This window comes from Carassius gibelio, chromosome A4, assembly GCF_023724105.1.
Source record: "Carassius gibelio isolate Cgi1373 ecotype wild population from Czech Republic chromosome A4, carGib1.2-hapl.c, whole genome shotgun sequence".
NCBI classification, from domain to species: domain Eukaryota; kingdom Metazoa; phylum Chordata; class Actinopteri; order Cypriniformes; family Cyprinidae; genus Carassius; species Carassius gibelio.
This window is the reverse complement of record NC_068374.1, coordinates 24,853,561-24,875,409: the sequence shown is the minus strand read 5'-3', so window position 1 is coordinate 24,875,409 and position 21,849 is coordinate 24,853,561. Positions and strand designations below refer to the sequence as shown.

Below are 21,849 nucleotides of genomic sequence, written 5' to 3'. Positions count from 1 at the left end.
TGTATTTTGATTCACCAAAGAGAGCGGTTTCAAGCGAAGCAGGATCAACTGTTGTTGAATAATAATCTGGAATGTGTTGAATAAAAGAAATGTTAATCAAATCGCCTAAAGTAAATGAAATCAAAATTTATTTTAGATTTTACTAAATGATCACTCTTTGAACACATAAAAATCTAGTGTTTTTTTCAGAAAAGTACAGCAAATCAGTTATTTTGAGCTAAAAGATTTAAAGACTTGCCGTTTCCTACTGCTATTAATTGTATAGTGATTATTAGTTGGATTTTAGTCACTTTGGGCTTCAAAACTAAGAAACCAATCCAACGGTTGAATCTTGTGACTGAGAAGAAACATGATAGCTTGTGAAAAGTAAAAGGCTCTGTCTGCATTAACTGAGAGTGATGAATCACTTCGACTGTGGTCACTCGCAGCTGAAGTTCCTCATTATCTTATTGAGAGAGCTCCAACCGAAGATCCATTAAATCAGTATCTGGACTTCACTTACGGGAGACTTTAATGATGATGCAGGTCTGCGCTTTGACACAAGTAAATGAATAATCCTGGAGCAATGCCCAAGCATGATAAAAAAAAAAAAAAAGCTGAAGACTTCAAACCATCACCTTCTGCCTTCTGGTAACCTCTAATAAACTACAAGACTGACCCCAGACCAGTACAGCGGTTTCATATAACTCAGCTTGTAAGCAGAACTAAGTGAACACCCGTCATACCAGTCGTTCTGCTAAAGCCAGCTGGATTTTCTAACTGACTGAACTCAAAGCAGCTCTATGTGATGTACGTAGGCCGAGTCGTGCTGCTCACAAAAGGAAGCTCTGTGTCCGACTGTTGCAGCTGACTGCCTGCTTTGCTAATGTGTGACTACGCTTTGCTTGGAGAGATATCGCTAGCTGACAATGGCACTGTTCTGAGACCTCAGCAGAGAAGAGCAGCTCCATGCTCATACCCAAGCCTCACCCCAACTGAAAAACTGGGGAAAGATCATGCCCATATACAGCCTACTGAATGTAGCTTTACCTAAGATTAAATATATATATATTGTAATAGTTATTAAGGTTTTAATTAAGGTATAATTTTATCGTTATGAGATTTGTGATTTTTTGTAGCATAATTTTTAAAGGCAGCTCACCTCATTGACGTTAATCTTGGACTTTGCAGAGGACTCCAGGAAAGCACAGCTGTTCCACTGACGGGCGAGATTCTGGCCCTGTTCCTTCCCAACCACCCTCTCGTCTTCCAGATCACACTTATTACCCACCAGGATCATGGGCACCTGGAAAACACAAACAAAAATACACTTACTTTCAAGAGTCATTTAAGGATGCCTTGTAGAAATCAAGTGATAATACAATGGTTTAGGGATTAGAACAAACAAGTCATTGTCTGTTTGAGAAGAGCAGATTCATTTGCATTTTTCAGCACACCACTAAGAAGTAATAAAGCAACCGATCAGATTATAATAGAAAAAAATGATATAAAATATAAATTTACATGGTCACTATTTCCATGCGTCTCTATATGTTTTTCATCTAGGGAGCTATTTAGAGGCATTAGCTGAAACTGTGTAGCTATATTAGCAGAAATCATTCTTAGGGGGCCACTGTAACTGAAAAAGATACAGTAAAAAAAAAAAAAAAGTATATTTGCATACAACTCCATGAACGCAGCTTAAAAACTCCCACACAACTCTCAGTTTTTCAACTGAGAGTCCAGATATGATAGCAGAAGTGAAACTATAAGACACAGCATTTGCATTTTTGTTGTTTTCAGCAGATACTTTCAAAACCAACAAGGAAACTGACATATTGTGTAAACGATAAAAAAAAAACCCAAAGCAAGTAGCCCAGGCAGAATAAATAACTGAAACGTCCTGTGTTAAATCAGCTGAGCTGAGGAAGTGGACAGATATAGTGCGGGTCAACTGAGGTCGTCACACTATCATCTTTCTCAGAAACCGTTTAGAATGAGTTCACACACACACACACACACACCTTTCACACTGATTCATTTCCTCTCAACAAATTCAATATACGCCTAGTGACAAAAGACACTACATCTGAAGGCACGTTCTCACATACTGTAGTTATTTTTGCAAATTAAGTCGATCATTTTCAATTAAAGTTGTTGATTTTTAGCGTCTATGATTACGATAATGTTAATTTCATATGGTTTTGCAAACAAAAAAAATGGGATCATCATTATCCCTATTTCTAGAACATCATCCAGAACAGTCAAACAGAGAGAGGTTGACTGAAAGAGAAAAACTCTGTACTCATGTCAACAAAGACGAGCCTCTTCACAGCTGAAAGGTCACCCTTATTGACGATGGCAAGCATAAGGGCTCACAGGGTGAGATGAAAGGTAAAGGCAGGGCAGACGGTTTGAGATTCTGGAGTGGAAATGGAGTGCTGGACCAGACTCACGTCATCCGTGTCTTTGACCCGCAGAATCTGTTCTCTCAAGTCCTGCAGATCGTTGAAGGTGGACTGTGCCGTTATGGAGTATACTAGTGCAAAGCCCTGGCCGTTCTTCATGTACAGGTCCCTCATGGCTGTGAATTGTTCCTGAGTGGGAGAGAAAGAGGAGGTGAAGTGAGGAAGAGAAGTGGTCAGATAGTGTATGGAGAAGTGGAGTTACCGACAGACAATTTTTACAAAAAAATAACATTCATAGTGAGCACAGAGAACTTTTTTTGTGAAGAATCACTCTCCAAACATGTGGTTCATAGTGAACTTTGACTCAGATATGAGCTGAATGTCAAGTGACCCGATAAGGTGTGAAAGTAATAAGGCCAAAGGCACTTTCGATGTTAAACTTTGTTTAGTAGTGTGTTGAATGTGGTCAGAGCTTCTGAAACCCGTGGGGACTGAAGATGGCTGTTAAAAGTAACGTGTGATATGTCTAGTAAAAGAAGACTGTGGAGGAGAAATGATGATTTTTAGAGTCTCATTAAATGTGCTAGTGAGTGGGCACGAGCTCAGGCTTTGTGGGGGAGGAATCCACACAAACAAACTCAAAGAACTGTATAGTCTCGCTTTCTTCCATGAAGAGATTTTTAAAATGTTCTGATCCTTTCTGGAGCTTGAAAGCTGCTGGTCACGATTTACTTTGATTACAAGAAAAAGAGCAGCATGATCATTCTCCCAAACATCTTTTCCATAGATTGGCTCAATATGAAGGTGAGCGAATGTTCATTTTAACAGCCGTAATACTTGTATGGCATTTGCAGTTTATTCAGCATTACACAACAAGTCATTGACTTTGTGGTTTCAACTCACCCACTTTCAGGATTCAATTAAGTTTGAGTTTTGGAGTCTCCTTTTTTTGCAACTAGCACTATATTGTCAAGTCCCAGTCCTACTGTACAAAAACTGTAGCCAATTTGTAGTTTACAGCTCTGACAGGAATATTCTCAGCTTTTTTGGCTCCGTTTCATCTGACCGTGACTCCATTCTGGGGCAGAGAGCCCAAGGACAACATTCACCATCTGTCACCACAACTGATTGTAAAACAGGGGCTCGTGGAACTGGAAATATTCCCTTATCCCCCACAGGGCTGAAAATCGCTCTCTAATCTCCTGCACCTGGATGAGACGAGGATGACCACGAGGATGCACACGCACACACTTATTTATCATTTAACTTACAGTAGGGGGAGACCAGGGGCAAATGTAACACACTTAGCTGTGCTACAGTCAAGACACACAATCGGCACAGCACTCTGTGACTGATTTACATTGTGAGAAAGTTTCAACAACTACAAAAAAAATAGATTTGAAAATGTTTTTGAATGAGGTTTTCAAATGCCATTGGATTCAAACCATCCATTTAATCTCCAGGTTGATAGTTAGAAGTTAACACGGGAGACTGTATACTGATGCTGGTAGCTTCCATACAAGATTTTGTCTTGGCGGTGACGTCAGGGGACATTTAAACACCATTTGCATGTAACAGTATGACTGGCTTGAAAAATCATTGAATCTTTCAAATGCATAGATGCATGTATTAATGTAATCCGTATGTAATTAAAAGAAAGTTCTGATCACGGACTGTCTTACCGTTCCGGCAGTATCCAGAATTTCCAACATACACTGCTGTCCATCCACCTCCACTTGCTGCAAAGACAGAGAAACAACATCAAAATCAATAACAAAATGACTTACAGTAAGTATTGCAACTTCAGTATTTAAAAAAGATCAGATATATGGTGCTAAACTTTCCCAACTGAGAGATTCTGTCATGAAAAATAAGAAAAAATTTCTGACATACGCAGAAATCTATATAATACACAGCAGACTGTCACAGATGGGTGTTTCCAGTTCATTGATTATAGACAGCTTCATTGATTATAATGGGAGCCATTTAGTTTTCCTGCAAAGTGCTGCACCATTTGGGTCTTGTGTAACTGTAGGTAGTTTAACACTTTGGGACATAAATATAGAATTGAACTCATGTGCAGCTGTTTACTGTTATATTATTATTTATTTCATGTGAGGGTGAAAGATTTTCCCACGTAGGTTACAGAAAACTGCTTGGTTTAAACTCCCTCAGTGTGAGCTGTGCTTTAAACAGCATTGTGATATTAACAATAGACAATGGATCTTTTTTGTCTGTGAAATTCTGCAGAAACTTCAATAATGTGACTGCACCTAGATATAAAATCTCATAAGAGTATCATGTCACAATCGCAATTGTGGGATATTAGACGACTTTATTTGTCGTAACAGAAAACATGTCCACATTGTGAGATAAGAGATAGCAAATGTGAGATGTCAAATCATAGTCTCTATTACTTCTCAACTTTTTTTCAGTCCAAATAAATGACATGAGGTATTTAATTATGAAAGCAGTATGGCTTACTTCATGGTTCCTACAACAACAACAACAAAATATATATATACAGACTATATTTGGATAAGTCCTTTTCATGTGTTACTGTACAGAATGTGCTGGGCTAGGAAAAGGTCAGAAAACAATAAATTGGGTTTCGAGTCTGGAACCCATTAAAAAGACATTGGTTTGACAACTTATGCACAGTAAAAATGATGCAGGACTTGCCTTTCTGTATGAGTCTTCTATTGTGGGGTCATACTTTTCCACAAAGATCCCTTGGACAAACTGAACAGTCTGGAGAGCGAGAGAGAGAGAAGGAAGAGAGGGGAAAACAAAGAGAAAAGACCGTGGCCATTAAATGCTACGATACTCAAACAAGAGCATGTTGACACAGTGCTAAATGACTTTCACTTCCAGTGGCTGACGGGGAATTCCATTTGAAAGACTCTTCGAGGTTTTGCATCGGTTTATGACATAAACAAGCCACTGCATGTCATTATCGCTCTCCTTGCCCTGAAAACTGCATAGGTGTGCATATGAAAAGAGCAATGGCCACTTCACATTGAAAAAGGCCACAGAGTGAAACCTGCACTCACTGTTTGAGGATCAGAAAGCATTCCGATGTTGCTGGGATACTAGTTACCTAGCAGTTAACTACCGCCATGAACATAGAACGATTTATAGATGACAACCAAGGGGTTTCGAGAAAATCGCTGGGGGTTGAAGAACAATTCTGTTGAAACAAATGGCCGAATTAAAGGCGATTGGCTCTGCAGTGAATTCATTGGAAGTGCATGGGTGTCGGAGAGTGTGAAAATCATGCGATGCAGCCCACAGGTGTGGGGGCTTCGGGGGCTTCAGGGCCTTCATAGCTCCCTCGGGTGACCTTTGATCATCCCCTTTGATTTGCACTTCACCCAGCCTGGATTCATTAATGAGAGCTCGGTTTGGACAGGGATCCACATACAGGTTTAAACAACCATTAAGATGCTGATCAACTGTGAGAGGAAGACAATAGCCTGATGAGAGGGGAGAGGAGAAGACTGAAAACGGAGCGCAGGCAGGTGATGGGAGTCACGAGGTACGAGTGATCTCATTGCACGAGCACTCGTCACATACAGCAGGCTTTGTCCTGGTCAACGAGAGATCATTTGTTTACCTAATGCCTCTGTGTGAATAAAAAAAAAAGACGCGAACTAAATAAACAAGAGCCATGACGAGTGAAGAAAGAATCATGAATTTAGATGAGTGCCTGTGTGCTGTGAAATTATGGGCAGCTAATGCAGTCTCTGGTAGAAATCTGTTGAGAAGAGACCAGTTAACAGAAAAGATTAGAGAGGATCTTTCACCCAAATGGATCTTTCACCCAAAATGAATATTCTGTGTGTGTGTCTGGATCTATCTAAAAAGATAGATTGATATAAACGGCAATAAGTAAATGAGTGAATACTGGACATAAATGCATACATAAATATGAATTCATTGACCTGAATATAACTCTTACAGGATGAGAATGCTTTTAATTTCTGAATTATGATATTTTTAATGCGTTATGGGAAGGTGGCATGAATATAAAAAAAAAAAGCCGACAACTGTCCTTATTATAAAGAAAATACCTTAAAAACACCATTAATTTATATTATATAAAAAAACTTGGTAGTTTAGCATAATATTTGATTACCGTTTCTTACAAAAACAATGGCTTCACTGCTTATTAATATCTGAAAAACATGAACCAACATGTAGGCACGTAAAAAAATAAAAAATATATATAGTCAATAAGTCTCTTAAAGGTGTCTAAAGGCAAGGTTTGTTCAGGTTGTTAAATGTCAATTTTTTTTATATATATATACACTTTTCACATTTTAAAAATAGTGGAAAAAAATGTTGCTGATTATAATTTTTGGATGAACAATGTGCAAGCATGTCTCAGCAGTGAATGTCAAAGGCCGATGTCTGCATGTGGAAACACCTTGTTCTCTTTCCTCAAGTGGATGTTGCTTCACTAGTTCCCTGCTTAGCTATAAATCCATGGATAATGTTTTTTTTTGCAAACCAAGGATTCACTCTGAGAATCCCAGTGGCAGTGAACCATCTCTTACTATTCCTGATGTCTTTCTCCCACTTCATCAGCCCGATGTACCTCTAGGCTGTTGCTGGGCCACATTGTGCATGTGTGCCTGTTTCGGAAGAGGGTTAGGGCATGAAGTCAGCGGTGAGGACACCCGGGGTTTGGGAGCGGCCCCGGAGAGGTGATGTGTGCTGATGCAGCAGAGTTGAACTGATGTGCTTGAGACAGACCAGACCATGTGCACGAGAGTCAGCTGGCACATATGCTCTGAAGACTTTTATCCTGCAGCTATGTTCCTCATTCTCTCTGGCTGGTTTACACTAGTGCCTCTCTAATGCACGCACACACATTTCCTGGCTCCGTTCCTTACAGCAGCTCTGAACTACGACCTACTACACACACACACACAGACACACACACTAACACAGAGAAAGAAGGCTAAAAATATTCCATATATGGAGAGAGAAGTGGAAACAAGGCATGTAAATTCAGTCAAGGCCACTGATTACAATGTTCCACTAAAGAGCAGTGAGGATGTGTGAACAAGAGAGAAGTGTGTGTGTGTGTGTGTGCGCATGCATTGCCCTGCTCTCAATGATTAGATCAGATGCACACAGGCATGCTCAGCATGCAGATATTCCAGCAGTCACTTCAAGTAAAAGCAACAAAAATTATGGAGATGATGGGTATCAAAGGATTTGTAAAGGTCATGCTTATTAAAAAAAAAAAAAAAGAAAAAAAGATCTTATCATAATCTGTTTTGATTAATAAACAGAAGGGGTTTGTTATTGCATTACACTATTAATTTGGGTATTAGAGAATACAAGGCATTTTATCTAAAAAAATAAGGTATCTCTCTCTTTCTGTATATTATATATACAAGAAAATATATATTTTTTTCCATTGTTTTTGTCCAAGGAAATTAAGAAAAATGTTATCTGGAAATATAACTTCCTTTCTAGCCACTATCAGAGTAAATGTTAGATGTATAAACATAGCATTAAGACACTTTCAATTCCATTTAATTTGTAAAACCAATAAGATTTGTAAATAAATACAATTTTGAAAATTAGCATATCTTAAAGGGATACTCCGCCTCAAAAGGAAAATTGTCATTAATCATTACCCCCATGTCTGTTTGTCTTCAGAACACAATTGAAGATATTTAGGATGAAAACCGGGAGGCTTGAGACTGTCCCATAGACTGCCAAGTAAGTTACACTGTTGAGGTCCAGAAAAGTATGAAAAGAACAGTCCATCTGCCATCAGCAGTTCAACTGTAACGTTATGAAGTGATGAGAGTAGTTTTTCTATGCAAATAAATAATAAAATAATGACTTTATTCAACAATTCCTTTATCAACAGTCTCCTCTGTGTCTCTCCACAGCATCGTATGCTGCGTATGCTCTTCTGTGTCAGACACGCCACAAGAATGAGCGGTTTTCTTTCAAATCAAAGCATAAATACATTTAGAAACGGTGCATCATTGATGGTGTTATTTACTTGGCAGTATATGGGACAGTCTCAAGTCTCCCAGCTTTATTCAAAATATCTTAAATTATGTTCCGAAGACGAACAAAGCTTTTACAGGTTTGGAACAACATTGGGGTAAGTGATTAATGAGAATTTTCCTTTTGGGTTGGAGTATCGCTTTAAGTTTACATGATAACTAGAAAAACTGTTAAATATTTTTCTTTTCTCTCAAACTATCCATAGACCGCCTAGCACCCGCTTGCAAGCCGCTGAACCTGGTCGGAACACTGTGATACTACAAATGAGATTTGAGTTGAAAGCCGGCTTTTGATTTTAGGCTATCGATGAGCAACAACAACACATTAGCATGTGCATTCCCTCTCAGAATTGAGCAGCACAATGGCCATCTGAGTGGATCCGCTCCTGCCTGCAGGCAGATGGGCTCTCTGTGTTAGCTTTGGCAATCCATCATTACAGCTCAAGCCGACCCTGTCGCTCCGGTCCGATCCTCTGTACTCCCTCCCGGACTACCGCAACTCATCTGACAGATAAACTTACACGGCGCAGCCTGGTGATGCAACAGTTCCTCAAAGCAGACAGATCGAGTCAATGTTTGAGAACGGCCCAACTCGCTTGTGTTAGATGCCGTAGTCAAGGGTGTAGTACAACCATGAACACACACAAACAAGTAACCTCTAAGCCAGAACGCAGAAATCAAAGGCCATGGTGAATCCTCGCCATCGGGCCATATGACAAACCCATTACTTCCGATATAGTTACTGACTGACCACAGTGTGGTTTCTTCCTGCGCTGTTACGGTGTAAATTGAGCCATACACTAAAATCACACTAATACCTGTGCATTGTGCATTGTATCAAACTGATACATTAATTTGTAGTGATAAAGAATAACTTTTCCAGGTGGACCAACCGTGGATTTTCATGATGCATAATAGTAAAGAACATTATTTAAAATGCAAGTGCATTTAACTGTTTACCATTGAGATGTTTATCCCATTTTATTTAGGAAACATGCATTCAATTGATCAAACGTGAAAGATATTTAGAATGGTACAAAAGTTTCCCCATTTCAAATAAAATAATATTCTTTTGATCTATTCAATCAATTCTGAGAATAGAATGTATAAACATTTTCAGCAAAATTAAGCAGCACAACGGTTTTCAAAAATAATAATAATAATATTAATAATAATAATAATAATCAATGCAGGTTCCCTTAATACTTCCCCATCTACCATTGGTTGAGACGACAGGAAGCCCCACCTCAAACTCACAGTGTTGATGTGTGCATCTAGTTCGAACAAACTCAAACACAAGTGAATAGCAATTTGAATACATAATGTACCGTTCCTTAAAAGACTATTAGCTCATTCATTCCTGTAAGTCATGTATGTGTCTTTTCGGAAGATTTGTGGGGCCACTTATAAAGTGGCTGGCCCTTGCTGCAGTCTATACAGCTCTATTACAGGACACCAGCTTGACCCCAACACAGTAATGATCTAATTTTACAGACCTGTCTCTTTCTCCCTGTCTGCATGGAGCAGGACAGGGGCTTAATGTGAATGCACTTACGACACGATTAACTCTGCAAGGCCATTTCATCCAGACCCATCCATAGTGGCCCAATTAGAGTTAATGGACAATAAAAGTCTACGCTGAGAGGGAAGAGGATGGAGGCGGATGGTTCTCACACCCTGTGGCACACATACAGCCAATGGGCTCTTTGTTGAACCCTGAGGTGAGTGGGTCAGGCCATTGCAGCTGCTCTTCAATGGGTGAGCCATTTGAGTTCACTGGGATGGAACAAATTAGGTCAAAGTAGTGTTAGTGGGACGTACGGTATTACATGTGGTGTACTAGCGTCCTAATGAGCTAAGGAAGCAAACGGTGACCTCAATCATAAGATACAATCCATGAGGAAACCGCTCCGTTTTTAAACTTCAGGGTAAATGTGGAAACTTAAAGCTAAGAGCACGCAGCAGAAATTTTCCACAGGGTTTTGTCGTTATTGACCCACTGTAATTTTTGAAGAAGAGCTGCCGAAATACCTGTGGTTTTAAAATGCTATTCTGACATAATATTATGCTGACTGAATAGCAAATGCCAATGCACTGAGGCACAGTCATTTCGCTTTATCAATGACTCAGCTGTGTGGTTTTTGAGTGGCTCAGAAAGGGCACCGCAACCGACCACAGGCCAGTTTGGTTCTCACAACCTTTATCGACCTGACTGGGGACAGATGTTCTCCAGAGACGTTACATGGCTGGACGGGGAATGGGGAAACCAGTTTCTCTACACTTCAGAGGATTTATGTTTTTTCCCAATATAAGATGTAATTTGTTATATATGTGGGGATTCCTAAAATGGAGATGCCGTAAAAGACAAAAAAAAAAGTAGGGCCCCATGAAATCATTTTTTCCCAAATTCCGTTTCATTATTTCAAAATTCCTGTTTTTAATGTTTAAAATTTTCTGGATTCCACTTCTGGATTCCAGACAGTGCAAGTCATTATAATCATTAATTATGTCCCCACTGGATGCAACAAATGCCTCGTTTGTAATGGGTTTTAATGGTTTTGTCTCATCGTGCTGGGAGACGGCACCACAGTATGGTAAGGGGTGTAACACTTCCATCACACGCTTGAGGCATTCGGCCAATCACAAGGCACTGGATAGCTGGCCAATCAGTGTATACCTCGCTGTTTTAGAATGATGAGCTTTGTCAAAATCGATGCGATTCATGTAAAATTGCATTACACCAAATACACAAAATAAACGTTCTTTTTAGCAACATCACATGACCCCTTTTAAAAAAAAAAACATTTTACGTCAGGAATGATCACAGAATTGGCAAACTATTCTTTAAATGCCTAAACCAATGACAAATACAGATTTTCAAATCTGTTGGGGGGGGGGGGTTTGGCTGTCAAACAGTCAAACTCATCTTTTTTTTCTATTTTATTTGCCAATGAATCACTCAAAATACAAGTGAAGTAAGGCAGAGAGTGAGAGTAACCATAACTGTACAAAAAGGAATTACTGTTGATAAGCACTTCCTGTAGACAGGGATGTCTATCACCCTGTCTTTATGGAATCTATATAACTACCACACTGATGAGCAAAACTTTTTTTCAGGGTCAGCAAGTCTGTCTCGCCCATATCATCATCTCTGACATGATTTCTAACTACACACTGGGTCATCATCTCTTTTCCACTTTAATACAAGTGCCAGCTGGCATTAAGTTGATGTACTGCCACCTGCTAAGTTGAAATGTCAACAATATACGTAGTTATAACCACTGGATTATTTGTGATATTATCATATACAAAGTACTAACAAAATATCAGCATTTACTTTTTTACTTTTAACTGTTGCTAAAAAGAACATTATGTTGTGCATTGGGTGTAATGAAATGCGTTTATGCCATTTAAGGTAAAAGAAAACAACAACATTATGTATTACAGCGTGTTGTGATTGGTCGAATGCCTCAAGCATGTGACAGAAATGTTACGCCCCTTGTCATACTGTGATGTGTGTCCAGGTCAGAACACCGGCGCGACAAGATAAAAACAATAAAACCCATTACAAATGAGCCATTTGTTGCATCAATAAATCACAGGTTATAATGACTTTTACGTTTTGCATCATGCAGCATAAACATAAAACCAGGTCTGCATTTTTGATAAACAAGAAAATTGAATTTATGTAGAGAATGAAACGGCATGAAAAAGAGATAAAAGGAAGGAGGCAGGGAAAAGTTGTCATCCACTTACCAACGCAGACTTGCCGACACCTCCAGATCCGAGGACTACTAACTTGTATTCACGCATTGTGCAGTGTGTCCGCTAACTACCTGAAGAAGAAACAGGAGAAAAAGATAAGTCTACATTTTGTCAGTCAGAATTTCATACAAGCAGCTAAGCTACTCAAAGGAAAATCAATATGGTTTTATTTCATTTCTATTCAACTTTGAACACACAAAAAGTTAGTTGATGAAAAGTACACTGTAGCACTTCAATGATAACCTGAAGCTAAGAGCTGGAGTCAATCAAGCAACAAAAGGGATTTAGACTTGTGGTCTGCCCTCAAGTTCTGAGCTATCAAAAAGGCCACCAGCGTGAAATTACTATGAAGTATCTAACCCTTAAGACTCCTGCCCACTCATTAATTAGAATGTAAAGTTTCCTTTGACAACACCAATTGTGAGTGAACTTCAGCTTTTGCGTTTATCACACCTCACAAAGATCAATCATTTGACACGTAAGGGCGCGCTGCCCACGAAGGTATTTGGTTTGAGGTCATGTAGTTGTGCATTCATGCCATTTCCTCCTTTGCAAGAAGAGAGTGGAACAAGAGCGTTGTGGTGGGGTTGACAGATCTCAGATAAACGACACACATCATGCACACACACATAGACAGATGTGAACTGCTCCACACACCCCATCTCTTGGGTCTTTCTGTCTTTCTCATGCAACACATAGTATGTGAATGTGCCGTAGCTTGGGTCAGAAAAACACTTTATGTGCACAAACGTTATGAATGCATGGTCCATGCATTGCAAATGATAGCGTTATCAAAACATAGTTTGTACGAAATTCTTGACCATAGTAAAAAACATTGGCATCCCTTTGGGGTGGAGCAACATACCTCAGCTTTGAACCAAATTTTCAGCTATTAAACATTTTGTAACTAGTTTGCTCCATAAGAATCGGACGGACAGTTTATGATAACATTCGCTATACATTCGCGCCACTTGTGGAAACCGCGGAAATTGTACCTCCATTACATTATAAACTGACTAAGTTTACGAACACCGAATCAAACTTGCATTTTCGGGATTCACCTGAACTCATTCTTTTCTTAAGGGAGAACGAAAAAAAAAGCAGAGGTCATGGAACACATTTATAAAATGAAGTGTGAAACACCTAAAATATAATAATCATCTTCATATAACAATAAAATAATATGAAATACTACCAACCTACCTATCAATCAATCCATCCATTTAAATAAATAAATACAATTCCAAACATCTGTGGGTTTCATTTCCCTCATTCCAGCCAGGCTTGAGACCACAGAGCAATGAGTTTACAGGGGAAAACAGGAGGCCCATATCAGATCCAGCACGCTGGGTTTTAGTGGGCATGACGGCTGAATCTGGAGCCAGACTGACTGCGAGACCACGCTCTGATAAAAGAGATTACCACTTACTCACATCTAATGCAATAGACACGAGGGTATCTGAGAATGAGAGCTGCCCCAGCCCACTGCACTCCCTCTCAACAACAGATCAGTGCTGAAGACCAAATCCTCCGCTGTCATCGAATGCTCCGCTTTCCATTTACATTGGCAAAGTATAGAGGGAATGGGAGACGGAGCAGGAGGGAGAGGAGAATTGTGTGGAAAACACTAAATGTGTGAGAAATGTGAGGGTGACAGAATAAGATGCTCTATCAAATGGGAATATGCTGCAAAAATGGAAAACATCTTTTAAATGGACGTATGAGTGTGTGATAGTCGAGAATGGAGTCAGCACAGATGTGCGAAAGCAAATATAAAGGTGAATGTAACCTCTGAAGATCTAATTCTTCTTCACATATGGTTCATAAACACTATTAGTGACTCTCGCAGTTGGTAGCTGAAATGAGACCGACAAAGAAAGTAGCAGCAAAAACAGTAGCGGTTGATGGGGTCAAACCGACTGTATCTATGTGCGTCTTCACAACAGTGTGATGTAGTCTTTTCTGAATAGAAATACACATTGTTTTCTGAGGGAAAAGTCTGATTAGATCTTCACATATGCTTCTGGTTGTCAATTAAGTCCTCAGTCACCAGGGGTTTACAGGCTTACATCACAGAAGCAGAGGAATCTGGGGTTTGTGGGAATGAGACATCGCTGTGAAATTATCTTTATTGCAGCATTCAGGGCCATTCTGGATCATGTTCTCAATTGGTAATAGATGCGTGGGACTGAATGTGTGTGTGTGTGTGTGTGCGCGTGCATGTCTGCAGAAGTAATTGCATTATAAACCCACAATATTTTAACAAAAGAAGACCCAAGATAGTTTTTCTTGCAGCTACTATTATTTGATATTAACCAGTTTTTTTTTCTTTTTCTTAAATGATCCTTTAGTGCGAGTCTACAAAGTTTTTGACCCCTTTTAGAGGGGACATTGGCTGGCCATTTTCCACAAGTTGGCATTGGTTGATATTTAGGGTCTCCATGAAGTGTCGGTTACATCAGTACGTTTACATGGACAACAAAACTCCGACTTTAATACGATTAAGAATCTACCATGTAAACAAATTTTTGATTGCCTTAATCAGTCATAATAATAATAATTAATAAGTCATAGTTGAAGTAAACACTATCCGAATTAAGACATGTGGAGTTTTCCTATTTTAGTTGCATTATCAAAGTACAGTGTAGACATGTACGTACCTTAACCACTATATTATTGTCGTGTAGGATTATTTGCCGCATTTTGCGACCGTTTGACGGCAAACAAAAGAATGACGTTGTCGTCCATTTGTGTGGACACGTATGGTTATTATAAATAATATAGTTAATATATATTATCATTATAGATATCATTCTTGGTTTGAACGAGCCTTATCAACAAAGAATTTTCATTTTTAAGTTAACTATCCCCTTAATAATTCAAATAGCGGGTCTTGATAGATTAGAATAGTGTACGAGCAGATAAGAAGGGGAAAAAAAATTAATGATCTGGCATTATTTGTGACTTTGTTAATGAGAATTATAAGTCATAAGAATTTATTAGTCATAAACTGCAAAACATTACTCAGGGAAAACATTGGTACTACTGCATCTCAGTGCATTACACAAACATTAAGGGCTGCCGAGGCCTGTGGTTGGTGTCATAATGTCTGTGGGAGTTGGAGGTGTAGCTGAGCAGTTCTCCATGGTAATATTTACGCAAGATTGTGACATGACAGGGTGGATTATGACAGGAAATGGTACTTGATTTCTCAAACCATCCTTCTTTTGACACACCACGCCTCTTCTGGGCTATAAAGCCAAGTGACGACAAGCTCAGCTCAAAATATCTCTGAGACTCCGAGGAAGACACAGGGTTGAAACAAATGAGTGACTACAATCTTCTGTAAGTGTGACTAAGCGAAAGACATGCAGCGTGACCCAAACGCTCCCTGACCTCTGACGCACCCAGAATAAACACGATTCAGTAAGAAAACCGTGGAGTCCTCTTAAAGCTGTCCTGATGGGAATCTTCACAATATTCAAGAGTTTCCTTACACGTCTGCTCTACACTTTGTTGAAAAATGAACCGGCACATTGCGTCTGTGACGTGATCTTTCTCCCACAATGCATCCCTCTAGTAATTAACCCAGCAAGGTCCCTGGATGCTGTGTAAGAGGATTTTCAAAGTGATGAAGAATCCAAAACTGAGCAAACACGATTCGGATCTTCCTCTCAAGGATGACTAAAGTCTAGTGTTTCAGCATGCTAATGACCTAGATAAACTTTTGACATCAGAAAAGAAGAAAACACTCTAAAAGGAAAACGTTCTTAAAAGTACTACATTTAGATAGCTTTATTCACATCTATAGAAAGCTTTTTTTTTTTCATGGTAGGATTACAAGATTATAGTTAGCTGAAGAACAACAGAAGGCCTTTAGGCTAGGTAAACAAGTGTAGAGATGTACATGTGAGAGGAAGTTCAAAGCCATATGTAAATGTGTTTATCCGTGTGGTTTGACAGCATTTTGTGTGTGTTATGTTTACGCCCAAGTTAAGTATGCTTAAGCGGGCCACCTAACACACACTTAAGCTGAGAGACCTGGTTTTATCCCAAAACAAAAGTTAAAGAAGCAGTTCACCGAAACATTACAATTCACCATTTATTCACCCATAATCAATCCATATCCTTAAGACACAAAAGCCATATCACAAGCTAATGTTATCACACTCCATCCATATGGATTCCATTTCCGAAGAACAAAAACTAAAGTCTAACAGCGCAGAACCGGTCATCTCTTCCTCTTTACTACTTAGAAAGAGTAAAAATGCCATGGCTTTTCTTCTCCGAAATGTTTCCTTTTCGTTTTTGACTTCCCAGCAATTGACAGATAAAGAGAAATCAGGAGCAGAACAGAAGGAAGTGCTCTCAAGGCCCAGTGAAGTCACTTATCGTCTGGGTGCCTGTCAGCTACAGTCAGAAGCTGAGTAATATCATGAGTGAGAGCCCTAAATGACGAAGAGAGAGAGGTCTTTCCACCCATGTTTTGGCAAACCGTTGCTTCTGTCTGACTATATTACACACCACGACAGTGGAGGACAAGCAGCACTCGGGCTAATGGCCGAGCAGGCTATATTTGCTCAGCCGCCTCAGGTTGTCCTCAAAAAAAAGGTCAAGAGGGTGAGAGAGTCTCAGCAGCATCACAGTGAGTGTGATTCAGTGGTGAGTGGATTCTGCCTCTAAGACCCTCAAATGTGGTGTTGAGCTACTTAAAGCCATGAAAAGGCTTTGAGGATAAGCACAGCTTTCTGTTTAGATTCACGCACACAAGCTTGATAAAGAAAGGGTCCCACCTAGCACATACATGATACCAGGTCTCAAGACACCACTTAAATAATGATTCAGGTCTCAGGTCTCATCCAGCTGGAAAGCAGCATGTCATACTGTATTCTGAAGCTGTAATGTGCATATAATAGTGCATATAATCAATATTACGATTATGGCCTCCACACAGAAAATGTGTTACAGCAATCATGTAGAAATACTCCAAAAGTCATACAGAAGCATATAAAAATGTGAAATTATGCTTTTATGTGAGGAACAAACGTCAAAACGCACTAATACAAACCAATCTAGCTAAAAAAAAAATACTCTGGTAGTCTTCATGTAATGGCTGATAACTCATAAAAGGCAAGTATTAACATTCCATATTATTTCACTACTTCATCTAAATGAATTAAAAATAACAGACTACGTTTTCAAAGACTATAGTGGGTGTTAGATGACAGCAAAGACAATCTACTATAAAAATAGCATTTTGACAACAGACACATAGTACTGTACAGATGAATCGTCACTAAAAAAAACATCAGCTTTAGATTTGGGAACAACATAAAAGACAATAAACATTAATCGAGTATTTGTGTGAACTATCCTTTTAAGCAGAGCCTGTCACATGACAATGTATCATTCGTTCAGGCATTCAGTATAAAGTCGCAAGATAAACATAACACAACATAAGGAAGACATCAAAAGCTCATTCCTGTAGGAAGTGCAAAGGTCATGGAGTACATGGAGTAGATTACAAACCGAAAATGTCTAACCAGCACTGGAAAAAGAGAAGAAGAACCAGTTTATCTCCACTTGAAAGATGGTGGAATCTTTTGCCTGGAGGCAGGTTTGTGTGTAAACACAAACTGACAGGCTGCAGACACCGGGAGTCAGCGAGAACGAAACCTCTTTCCACGGCTGCGAGAGCAGACACTAAGCGTCATTTTGAAAGAGAAGCGGCAGCGAAGGTTGTGAACGTGAAGCCGAACAGCGCCGGGGTGGGGGAGAGTTGGGCTGAGTTCTCACGTTTCAAACCTCAGAGACTACTCCATCTCGGCCGAATTCATTTCAGCATGAGAGCGCGGGAAAAAGTAGGCGTCTGTCACGTTCTTGGGTTCAGGCATTGGCAGACGAATGGAGAGAGGAAAGCGTTTGCTGTTTTAAGTACCATCTCTGCACAGTGCAGCAAGTGCTGGAACAAAAATCTAGCAAACAGTCGACAAGCATCAGTAGTGCTGGATTTGACAGGTTTCAACAGAACTAATGGCTGCTTCAGAGTTTAACGATAAGATGCTGTCATAACAACAAGCCACAAGACTACTGCCGCCTTGATGTCATGTCGGCATGATCGTATTTACTACAATAAGTGCACACAACAAATTGGCATTGGTCACAACATGTTGTAATGGTGAATATTCACATTAGATAAGAAGTTTGTGTTTTGCTGATGAAGAACAACCATAAAGCTTGCTGAAAACTTTCTCTTTTAGGTATGACCAAAGTACATTTGCCATCATTTTCTACTTTAATATATTTTAAAGTGTTACTTATTCCTGTAATTGAAAGTTGAGTTTTTAGAAGTCATTCCTTGTAAAGAAATCCCACTGGTCTAAAACCCTGCCCTAAATAGCTGTCTATCAATCAGCAAATATGTTTCAAGTTCCTGTGACGATGTTGTTATCGCAGGACTTTGCTTTCAGTTTAGTATTAAATGTGTCATTTTGCGCCTTAGGAACATGACGTTATAGATTTTTACTGGAAGTGTGAAATATTCTAACTTATGCTGCATTGCAATGTCTCTTGAGGTTGCTAAACAGGTTTCCATTTGTGAAATGCATCGCCTGGCATTTGTTACACATGGCAGAGTGATGCAGCAGCCTTTGCATAGCAGTGTAAGGAAGGAGACATGCAAACACACACACAGTGACTCATAGCACAAATGATCGCAAGTTGGAAAATTGCCACAGTTTGGGATTTTCATTGCGTCAGGCCACACAACGGTGTGCTAAAGCAGGGCTAGCAAAAGCATCAAAGCTCAAGCTAAGCCTGATAACTCCCTTGAAACGCCATCGACTCTGTTCCTGGATCAATATCATCCTGGGTGGCACTCTCTCGTTCTCATTGCCCCTGCATCAACGGCTCAGGTCAGTCCATTTATATCAGCAACGCTGTTCCATTTTTGTCTGAATTCTCCACGTTTCTTTTGGGTTCAGAGGTAGCAATTAGTCAAAGTGAATCCCCACTGGGAGCAGAGATGCACGAGAGGCATCTCCACTGCCAAGTTGCACATGAACATAAAAAGACCCCCTTCTGTGCCATCCGGGGCCATTAACCCTCTCGTCCGCTCTCGTAAAGGGTTACAGAACGCCCATTTAATGAAAGTCGGGTGGGCCCAGCTGTTAAATTAACCCAGCTGCTTCACCCCAGGTGCGATGGCACTGCCTCTAGAGTACCCTAGAAATCACAGTCATCAAGCAAAAAGAAGTGTCACATAATGTCATATAACACGCACTTTTGAAAGCCATCGTTAAGAAAAAGAAAAGAGAGAGTGACAATAGAGAAAGAGGGTTGGCAGCAGCGCAGGTACACTCCACAGCCACAAAATGTTTCCAATTAACAAATTATCTCCACTTCACAGCACAAAACCTGTCCCACTGAAGTGTACTATGGCTTCCTATGAAGGGAGCACATTGGTGTCATCACACTTAAAGGCCAGAAACATACTTTAAGCAAGTATTAAACACACACACACACACACACACACACACACACACACACACACACACACACACATGCAGGCTTGTGATCCTGTTGTCCATAAAATGGCCATTGACAAATTTTCTTAGAAATGTACTCTTTGTATTGTTTTATATGGTTTTTAAAACTTTTATACTATTGTTCCTCCTCCTCCTCTTCACTCTGGCTCGGGGAATCATGCCAGGATCTCTGTGTCCTGATCGTGCCTCACTGAGAAATGACAAATGATGGGTGAAAGGTTGAGGTGAGTCCTGGGAATGGGGCGATGGGGAATCATATTTTTACTCTTTATAATGTCAGCAGTTAGCATGCATAGCTCAAACATTTCCATTCACATACTTTCAGAGAGTTTGTTTCGGACGTTTTACAAACAACTGTCACATGACAAATCCAGGGCCATACAGACTCTCAGAACATCTTTGTCTTGGATCATGATTCATGAGTCTCAATGCAATACGTTCCAATGTGAAAAGGAAATGATGACCAGAAACAAGCAAATCACTCGTCTTTAATGGGGAAGGTACAAGGCAAGAATCCAAGATTGTGTCTATCACCTAAAAGACCATTCTCTGATTTGTGGTTCTGTGAAGACCAAGGTCATGACCTCCACAGTCCCGCTGGTGCTTTTAAAATGGGAATCGAGATGCAAAAATCAACTGAACACTTTAGAGCTAAAAGGTAGATGGGTCAAACCTGGTGTCAGAGAGAGATATTCCACCCTGCTCATTCAGACAGAAACATATGGTTCAGTGCTATGGGGTTTAGGGGAGTTTCAATGACCTGCGGCCCCATCGCCCCATTCCCAGGACTCACCTCAACCTCTCACCCATCATTTGTCATTTCTCAGCGAGGCACGATCAGGACACAGAGATCCTGGCATGATTCCCCGAGCCAGAGTGAAGAGGAGGAGGAGGAATACACAGTATCCATAAATCATATGCAATGACAGGAAGATCTCTGACATGCGCAAGGCTAATCCATGACTCACAAAAACTAAAACTCAAGAAGGGAGGGTAATTTAACCCATGCACTGATGTAACGTGCATTTAAAATTATTGTACTGTAGCAGTTTGTGTCTGACTACTGTAAGGTCAGTTTGAAATGCGTTTCATAAATACAATATATTGACTACAGATCTTTTATGATGAACATGTTTAATATTTTGGGGGGTGTACAGTCAAAGTCAGGGTGTTAACCTTGTACCATAAAAAAAAGGATGAATTCTGGAAAAGAAAATAACTCTTTTCATAGTTGTTCTTGGAAAAAAAAAAAAAGTAAAAAAATAAAAATAAAAAATAAATAACTGTCTGCCGAAACCATAACTTGGCGCAATCAATGTTTTAATTGTTAACTAAAATGATTCAAAATTGTTTTGGTAAATTAAAATACGGCTGAAATAAAATAAAAACACAAATAAAAACTTTTTAGTTCAAGCACTAAAACTCAATTTTGTGGAAAAGATAAATGAAAGATAAAAATTTAAAATGACAAGCACCGAATTACTCAAAAGTTACTGAAAAATATACAATAAAAGCTTATTCAATGTATTAATAAGAATATAATAGTATATTGTTACACCAGGGGCAGCCAACATGCAAAAACAACCAGAAAAAAAACGCATACTGTCATGTTCTATAACTTATAACATCCTTGATATGATCTTTTTACGACGAGGTAGTGTTCGTTCAGGTTTTAAAGTGTCATGTGGTACGTTCAGCTTGAACTGTATCTTCATCAGTCTCTGCGGAATGACTTGTTTTATTGATTCAAAAAAAAAAAAACCTTCCCAGACGCAGTTCTTGGAAAATCTTTCTGATGACTGGGAATTACTCCAAACATTCGAACAGGATTAAGGTACCAACAACTCATGGTCTGCAGACACCAGATGATGATTGAACACACTATGCTGGAAGTCATTAAAATGAGCATAGAATCCTGGTCCCCCAAAGACAAAATCATTTCCTGAGTGTCAGGACACATGCAACATGCTGCTTCAGATTTCTAATAATGTGAGATCAGCTCCAGAGAAACTTCAAACCAAAAGAAACATACCGAGTCGTGGAGAGATGCTGCTTTCAGTTTGACTAGATCTGATGTTGCATTACCATAAAAAAAAAAGCATTTCACAGAAA

General features: G+C 39.5%; 1 protein-coding gene across 2 annotated transcripts in view; it reads right to left on the bottom strand.

Annotated features, from left to right (window-relative positions):
• The window catches only part of LOC127974411 (ras-related protein Rap-1b), a 41,925-nt gene that overhangs the window by 3,418 nt on the left and 16,658 nt on the right, over positions 1 to 21,849 (bottom strand). Inside the window, exons 2-6 of one of the 2 annotated variants that reach the window (XM_052577646.1) lie at positions 12,182 to 12,261; positions 5,066 to 5,138; positions 4,070 to 4,122; positions 2,436 to 2,576; positions 1,142 to 1,285 (exon numbers count right to left, since the gene is read on the bottom strand). In XM_052577646.1, coding sequence (XP_052433606.1) covers positions 1,142 to 1,285; positions 2,436 to 2,576; positions 4,070 to 4,122; positions 5,066 to 5,138; positions 12,182 to 12,238 — 468 coding nt within the window. In that variant the 5' untranslated portion in view covers positions 12,239 to 12,261. The remainder of the gene's footprint in view (positions 1 to 1,141; positions 1,286 to 2,435; positions 2,577 to 4,069; positions 4,123 to 5,065; positions 5,139 to 12,181; positions 12,262 to 21,849) is intronic. The other variant, XM_052577654.1, reaches the window with a different exon arrangement.